A 9,119-nucleotide genomic window follows, 5' to 3' on the forward strand; every position below is an offset into this window, starting at 1 on the left:
GATTTCAAGTATTATTCTTTTATTTTTATGATTTCAAGTATCATTCTTTTATTTTTATGATTTCAAGTATCATTATTTTATTTTTATGATTTCAAGTATCATTATTTTATTTTTATGATTTCAAGTATTAATCAACATTTAACTTTTAATGGTCGCCGAGGGCGGCGGGGCCGTATGAGTATTTCCCACAAAATATAATCTGTTTACCGTCCGTGGGTTTTCGCTCATACAAAGTATTTTTCTTACTCGTTTTTATATTAAATGTTTTTACTTGTGATAAAAGGAGGGACTGTTGGATGGGTGCAAAAACTTGTTATCACTCATGTAAAAACCTTGGGTTGGAAGGCACCTGCACTATGCCTTCCTCCCTGTGTGTGTGAGATCATTGTTATCTCTGTGTGAACCAGCCTCCTTTCCGTCTCACACACACACACCCTGTCTGAACTGTCTGTTGAACTGTGTATATAAATAAAGAGATAGGGTGTCAAAACTTTGTAGTTTCACTGCAAAGTGGGCTACCCTTGTCACAAGTAACTCTGACTGTATCGTTCTTACCTCTGAGTTGACTAAATAATACCTAACAAGTTTTCATTAATGCAGAGCCCCAGTTGCTCTTTATTTCCCCTGTTTCTTCAACAAGTTACAGTGAATATAAGCACACACAAAGTAGTATCAGAGACACCAAATGTTACAGGATAATCTGATGAAAAGGTGATTTGCCATTTTGCTAAAATAAAGTTTTTCTATCTTTAACAGCTGATCCCAGTCACTTTACCATTCCTATTAGTGCTGCAGTGTTGGTTTGTGCTTTAGTTGCCACTGTTGCTGGATTTTTGGCCTATAAAAGGAAAACAAGTTTTTATTGCTTAGTACTTTTTTCTGATACAATTGGCAATTGGTTGTTCTTCTGACTCCTGCTATAAAGTATAAAGCAGAAATACAAATGGGACCATGTGTGTTTTACCAGTGAGCAGGAAATAAATTAATGAATCCTGACCTTTAGATGTTAAACTTGAACATTTCCGGTTTTCTCCATGAGATAATTTGACAGTTTGTTTTCGATGCTGCAGCTCCTGAGGAGGACATTGATAACTCTGAGAAGCTGAACCCAGAGACCTGAACAACTGATTCAACTTTTTTTATTCAGTTTGAATAATGTTTTCAATTGTCTACTTTCTTTTGTAACTTAAATTATTTCATTTTAGTGACTTATTTCTTCAATGTTCATGATGTTTCATATAGAATACACATATTCAACTTTCTGTTAACATGTAAACTGAATCATGTAACCAAGTTAATATCTTTTAGGCCATATTTATTATATCATTGGCAATATTACAATACATTTAGAGCAAACTTTACTCTGTAAATCTTTCTATAACTCCGTTTAGTTATGGGGACCTGAACTTGGTTCTGCTGGTTCATTTTACTATAAACAAACCTGAGATATGTGGCTAAGCAAAGAGGCCCAGCTGTTTTTTATTTTTGTTGGTGTAAATGGATTTTAAAGGCAGCTCTAACGTGTTACAAGATGAAGATTTTACTCAAGCCTGCTGGAGTCTATTGTAGGTATGAGAGATTTTATAAAAAAAAACAATTGTTTCCACTGAGAATAACCAAATATATATATGCACTACATGTTCTCACAATAAGACAATTAAATATGGATTTTTGCACAACAAAATCATTGAACATTAAAGTGAAAGGGAACAGCAGCATCAAAGTAATTCTCCTAGTTCTGCTGAGGTTTATTAAAAGAGGAAAAGTGTTGGGTGGGCAGTGTCTGACTTGATTTCTCAAACTGTGGTTAAAAAGAGGTGGATCTTGCTCCATTTAGCTTTTGTCATTTGTAGATAAATTATTAATCTTGACTGGAAACTTCTATAGTCATATCCTTTTGCTCATACACTTTACTTACCTTGCATGACATAATTTAATCTCATACAAGCCATTGATCTAGCGCAGTGGTTCCCAAACATTTCAACCTGTGACCCCCAAGATAACAGAGCCAGAGGCTGGGGAACCCCTACTACCGGTGCCGTAAAAATACATTTAATTATTTCACTTTATACAGAGTGAAATAAATGTATTTTTAAATGAATGTAATTTTTATTTGTATTTAATTATTTTAATTTCATTATTTAAAAGGAAAGGTGTGTTTGATTTCTTAAAAGGACATTATGTAATTGGGGATTTGATAATTTAATTGTCTATTTAATTATTCAATAATGCCCCCAAAAAAATAAATGGAACTTTTAATTATTTAATAGTACATTTAATGTTACATTTATTTATTTCATTGTATACATTGTACACTTTATTCAATGGGACATTCACATTTATTTCATGATATTTCTTTGTAATTTTGTCTCTTTTGGCCCTCCATATTACTCACCCAGGGTGGTCTTGACCCCCACTCTACTGTATGTTTCAACACACGATTACGTTTGTGAAATTACCTTTTTTAATATAATCTTTTTCTGCTTTTGAAAGACAACGATTGTCTGAAAGTCTCCTGAGTAGTTCAATTACTTTTTTTTTATTCACAGTGATCTGAATAACTTAAATCAGTAAAGCAATAGATTATCATGCAATTTAGGGGCAATGCAACCCTTAAAGTGCAGAACATCTCTGCGCTATATAAATAAAACTGAATTGAATTGAATTACTACTTTGACGGCATTTTTAACAAATTCATTCACTGATTGTGCTGCAGGATTGCATACTGTTCTTCTAAAAGTAAATAGATGTTAGTGTTTTGTTGCAGAAGTAGCACAGACTGAGCGTAATATTTTGTGAATAAGAAAACGAGGGCAGGTCTTATAAGTTTCTTTAACCTACTAATGGAAACAAAAGCAGATAAGGTGGAGCTTCAACCTCCAAAACTTTCTGGATTATTATCTGGGTGCTCAGACATGTGGTATTTCTTGGTTCTTGAACTTTATCTACAATAGACAGGTTGATGAACATTAAAATGAGCTTGCAATGAAGTAAGGAAGTTAGCCTTCTACCATTTTGACAAAGAATTGAATTCCCAGCAACACTGAAACTTTTTCACAGTAGCTCTTTAAATGTTTGTCTTGGCCCATGGGTTTATCTTTGTGAGCGCTTTGGTGGATTAGCTGAACATCTCCACATGCTTGAGAAATGGTGATTTATCAGTAAAGTTAAAGATGCTCAAAATGTATCTTTTCAATTTAAATGCAGTAGAATAAGTTAGCAAACAGCCAAATGGCCCTCACAAAGACGAAACAGTTTAATGGGACACCTTTAAAACAGATTAGCATAACTAAGATATGTAGTAACTTTATTCCTCAATGAAGCAGTGTTCTCAAAGCATTATGTGAAGAACGTAAGGCTTTTGTATTTTATTCACTTATCCATTATATGAAGCTTTCATTTATTTTTGAAGTTACTTTGAAGAATCTGAATTCTGATCAATCTGCCTTTATTTTCTGCAGAAACAAAAAAACATTTTTCACCTGAAACCTGCAGTTCCTCTGTGTTAGCTCTGTGAGGTGTACAAGTGAAAGTGTTACCATCAGTTAGTGAAAGTTGAAAGTTTAACACTGTAACCTTAAAGTCTAAGGTTAGAATGTGAAGACATTTTACCATTGACTTGGCTTTGATTGCGTGTGGACTTAATAGACCCAGCTGCTGTTCTTGGCTCTTTCAGTGAACAAGCTTACTGTCAGGATCTGTCACCTTTTGGACTCTGTGGTGGCCTTGTGTTATGTTGAGTGTTTGGTTTTGTTTTCTCTCCTCCCTCATTCATAGCTCCTTTAGTTATTGTTTTTCTTATGACTTAGTATGGTTTTCTTTGTTGTCATTGTTGCCATTATTATGGTTATTATTGTGCTCTGTTTTCCTTGGGTTCTTTAGTTTAGTTCTCCATCTGGTATCTCTGTGTTTTTTATTTGTGGTTAGGTATTTATTATCCCCCTTGCTCTCTTCTGCTTATTAGTTTCTTTTTCTGTTACTCTTCAGTTATACTGTATTCGGTCTTTGTTTCCTAGTCCTCCCAGTCTGGTTCTCTTTATCTTAATTCTTCAGTCCCTCCTTTATAGGTTAGCTTTTGTTATTGTTTATTTTTATTATTGTCCTCGCTTCCTCTGCCTCATTCACAGTTTGTTCTTTCAGTATTGGTTTATAGTTTCTTTTTAGGTCTGCTCACTATCTTGTCATTAGTACTTTTCCTCATTTAGTTCTATTAGGTTCACCTGCTCCCTCTGTCTCCCTGCATCCATGTCACACCTGTTCCCTGTTTCTTTGATTATCTGCCCTTTGTTCCCCTCTCATGTCTCTCTGTATATTAGTTGGTCTGTGCTCTTTGTTCCCTGCTGGTTTCTCTGTTTGTTCACACTCTGTTCTGCCTGCTCGTTGCACAACTCGGGTCTACCCGCTACTGCCATGTTTACCATGTTCCTGCAGATGTAAGTGTTGGATCTCTGGTTCACCTGTAGTAATTTTGTTACGCTTGTACCCTTGAATAAAGCTGAAAGACTATTTGGATTATGCTGCTGCCAAGCTCTTGTCTGCGCTTTGGTCCAACCCAAAACCACACCGTGACATTTACAAAACTACAATTAGACATTTGTGCAGTCAGACACAGCTTCAATAATAGATGAATATATTAAAATAACATGATTATTGTATCCATTATTAAGATTTAACACAGAATTCAATCCTATGATTTAGGAGAAAATAACTTTTAAGGAGAGTTTTGACAGAATCTGTTTCTGAATCAGAATCAGCTTTATTGGCTAAGATTGTGTGCACAGACAAGAAATATGACTCAGATTTCACATTCTCACAGTGTCCAGACATTAAATATAAATATATAAATTTAACAGAAATAAAAAGACAAACAAACAGTAAGTACATATAAGTGTATGTACATCTAATATGCTTTTTTTTCTTTTTAAAAGGCAGGTTGTGATAGTGCAAAAAGATTATTTTGTTTCACAGCAGAGTAGTTGATTACTCAGGCTGTGAGATGTTCCCTGAGTTCATTAGAGAGACAATCTGGAGGAAGAAACGGTCTCTGTGGCAGATAATTTAAATACAGTTGTTTGTGTACAAATATTTCCCTCCTCCACCACATTCTTATTTGAACAGTGTCTCATTCCCTTATTCCCTTCTCGCTGTGTGTAATAAGCAGTTAGTCTCTACACTAAACCAAACACTATTTAAAAAATACAATCAGAAGGGAATATATGTTTTTGGATATCTTTTATTTTATCTTTGATTTTTTTCTTCCTTCTTTGCAGATCATGTGACCAGAAACAAATTCTAAATAAAAATCATCTGAAAAAATGAACCAAAATATAGGCAAATAAATAAATGTTTGAATTTGTTTTAATTTGAAGCAAGAATTTTCTGAATATGTCCTAAATTGTTAATTAAACAACAGAGCAAAAACACATATTTTCAGTCGCATCTGTAAAGTTTGAACAGCTGTGAACATGACATATTTGAAGTATTGAAACAGCAGCTGGTGAAAAAGTCCATAATTCAGATTTGTGAATGTTAACTAAAAGAAAAGAAATAGTTATGTTTTAGTAACACAGCTACAACTAATAGATAACAAGAACCTGAACGTATAAAGAGAACATATAACTGTAATACACTGAAAATAATATACTATCGTCTATATTAACTATTCAAAAACATGTTGGTATGTATGCAGAAGCAGACACTTAAATAACACACTTGAAGGGAAGGAAACTATAAATATTTTGGCCTATTTCAGAAAATTAAAGCCAACAGCAAAACATTGCATTTGTTTAATAAATACAAGTTTAGATCTACATATTTGTATAAAAGTTGAGCTTATCTCAAAAGCCTTCTGTATATTAACAGTAGTGTTTAAGCAATGTATATACCAGGTATTTGGTATCTTTCTGTGTTCATAATATTTGTGTTAGCACAATACATATGACACTATATGTACAGTACTTTATAATTTATATCTTAACAAAGTAAAAAAAATTCTTGGCCTGTATAACGGGAAATTTAATTCACTATGTGCTGGACGTGTTGGTTCCGCTGGTCTCAGGATTTAGTCTCTGCGAGAGTTCAGGGGTCATTTCTGTAACTGGAAAGAATAAAACACACCAATATTTACTGAATCTGGACTCAATTTAATATGAAAGACTAACAAACTTTAGAACTATATCAGTGAAGTCAGCATGAGAAAAGAGCTAAAAACATTAATAATAATTATGTCTTCTTATTGTTGAAAACCTGCATCCTATTTTTTTCATTATTTTTTTATCCAAGCATGTACAGTTAATATATTTCAGTCTAGTTGGTGTTGGCACCTAGTGAACTCATAAATGTTCAGCTTTGTAGTGGAAATAAGCCCTACAGAGATATTTTAAGTGTCTCACCTTTTCTTTTTTTGTAAAGTCTAAACCCAACAGCTGTACTGATGAAGACGATGAGAACTACTACAATGATGGCGATGCTCAGGTCAGAAGGTTTCTCTACTCAGAAACAAAGAAACATCACAAATCATCACAAAGCAGAAACCTGTTCTGCAAGTAATATATATGTTGTTTAAGTGTTTCTCCTGCATGCATGTGTTGTTTCATATCTCTAAGTCGCATTTGATTATGTTCAGACAAAATTACTCTTAGTTAGGTTCTGGAAAACTTCTTCTCTTCCCTTTTAAAACCTCTGTCCACTGATAGGAAATGTCAGTTTTTTAGCTGGTGGGGAAACAACTTGGATCTGATCTTCTGAAGAAAGCAAACCACAGACACTAAAAAGAAAGCTTTACCTAAAACAGAATAAACACGAAATAAAAACGTCTATGTCATACCTTTGGTTCCACCCTTTCCATGGTTGGTTCTGACCACTGTTTTGTCTACTGTAACGACAATGTCGTCTTTGACACCAGAGAGCTGAAACACACAGTCATATCTCCTCCAGTCTTCAGGTGTGACTGAAGAAATGTTCAGCTCACCACTCATCTGAAAGCTTCCATCATTGTTGGAGAGAATCTCTCCATCTTCCACACCTTCATGAAGCTCCTCTCCATCTTTTCTCCAGGACATAACAGCATTGTTGGGGTGGAAACCCGTAGCGTGGCAGCAGAATGGAGAAGAGGGAGTCTTCTGGAGGAGAGACACTGAGGGAGGGTCTGAGGAGAAATGTAATGTCACTTTAAGTTTTCGATGATAAACAAATTTGAATAACTTGTTAAGTGCAAGTAAACTTGAGTCCACAATTTGATTAATATCTCCTCCACCAGAGGGCGCTAAAACCTTTCTCAATGACTAAAAACTAAAGGGGAACGTCTGCCAGTTCAGCAATACTTGGAGAAGAGAATGATATTCGTCACACTTTTGATAACATTTGCTCGAGCTGCAAACATCTCAACTATCCAAACCTTAATGGAAATCATACTGCTAATAATCGAAAAATAATTTCATTTGATTATTAACCGACAGAACTGAACATGAGGCAGCAGGACTTAAGTTGGCACATATTGCCACAACAAAATCAGAGAATGCATAAAAACAGATTTGTTTTGAAAGCAGCCTCACCTTTCCTGTACAGAAAAGTCATCCCATAGTTCAAATACATTTTCAACCATGCGATGCAATCTGTTGTTAACAGGTTCTTCCAGTGACCATTGTTGATTTTATCTTTATCCCACTCCTGTTTGGTTTTCTCAGCTTTTGGGTGTGAGGTGATCCACGTCTCTGTCTGCATGTCAAATGTGAGGAAGCCTTCTCCATTATAAGCATACTGTTTAAAACCTTCAACCTCTCCAGTCTCATCATCCCACTCACAGCCTGCGATCTGCTGGATGACGTGACCACCTGGGAGGGAAAAGGCAAATTAATGAGTATAAGAAGAACTTCCTGAAAAGTTTTTTTAGTTTCTATTTAAAAAGACAAGGTTGTTGACACAACGACACTAAGTTTGTCACAGTGCTTAAAATCCCAAGACAGTGTTTGGTATTTGAGGTACGAGGAAGCAGAGACAAGACACTGACCTTTAGTAAACTGTTGCAGCTTCTCTGTAACTGCAGTTTTCACTGTAAAAAGTCAAACTTGAAAAAGTAGCGGCATTGTTCTCGGTAAATATTAAGTAATTATGTCGCATAATGACTGACTAAAAGCAAAGGTACCTAGGCACTAATACCAATAATACTTTTAATTATATGCACATAACATAGCAGACCGTTACAATTTAGAATTTACCACAAGTTTTCCAACTTTTCAGATTTTACTTCTGATTCTGGTCATTTTCACTGACATGCTCAAAAAAAAGTACACCCTTCTACAGTGTTGTGTATTTTGTATGTAAATATGGTTGGGGGTGTCCCAGCTTTAACCTTTCTATGATGGCTTCATCTTTGTTTCATTAATTATTACTGTGGAATCTGCAGAATGTGTTTTACAATTGATAAAACATCCTAATAATTTTAGACCCTCCTGAAGACTAGATCATTTATACATTCAAATCCTAGAATGGACATAGGATATACTTTTTTTCACCATAATTGTATGATCAGTGTCCATCCCCCAAATATACAGCATTGACAGATTTTTCTCTGTACGCACATTCTTGTTAAAACAATTTAAAAGGATAAAGTCACGATAAATAATTTCAAAACCTTTTACGACTTTAATGTGACATGTAGAAGGCAGAAAACCAAACAAATTGTTAAAAAGCTGCAGTGACCTACTTGTGTTTGTGTTTGAACCCTTAAACTAATATTTTGTTAAACCACCTTTGGATTCAGTTTCTGTATGCAGTCGTCCTTTTGAAGAAAAGTGAACCCAGAGCATGATACTGCCACCACATCACTGAGGGTATGGTGTTCTTTTGGTGACCTGCCAACATACCTGATGAAACTTCATCAGACAACAACATTCTTCCTCAAAGGCCTGAATGTTTTGTTTATTTCAAATAGTTTTGTCTTGCAGCCCTACCATTGGTTTGGACATATAGAAAGTAAAGAGATTGTTGACAAATATATAGCCCAAAATATGGTTCAACCAACTACTGGTGTGACCTGCGGACATTTTTGCAAAAAGGTTTTTGCAACTCTAATTTTTGCATGATTTTTCTGTAATAAATTAGATTTTCATTTGAATTTA

General features: G+C 34.8%; 1 protein-coding gene across 1 annotated transcript; it reads right to left on the minus strand.

The window, feature by feature from the left end:
- Window positions 1–5,340: 5,340 nt before the first annotated feature.
- Window positions 5,341–8,892, minus strand: LOC124878709 (major histocompatibility complex class I-related gene protein-like). Its single transcript, XM_047382802.1, has 5 exons — window positions 8,865–8,892; window positions 7,554–7,832; window positions 6,827–7,147; window positions 6,393–6,488; window positions 5,341–6,097 (listed from the first exon to the last, which is right to left on the minus strand). Exons 1-5 carry the CDS (start codon window positions 8,890–8,892, stop codon window positions 6,024–6,026), a joined length of 798 nt encoding a protein of 265 aa, XP_047238758.1. The 3' UTR covers window positions 5,341–6,023.
- Between the last annotated feature and the right edge of the window lie 227 nt (window positions 8,893–9,119).

The sequence above is a fragment of the Girardinichthys multiradiatus genome, chromosome 13 (genome assembly GCF_021462225.1).
Source record: "Girardinichthys multiradiatus isolate DD_20200921_A chromosome 13, DD_fGirMul_XY1, whole genome shotgun sequence".
Classification (NCBI taxonomy): domain Eukaryota; kingdom Metazoa; phylum Chordata; class Actinopteri; order Cyprinodontiformes; family Goodeidae; genus Girardinichthys; species Girardinichthys multiradiatus.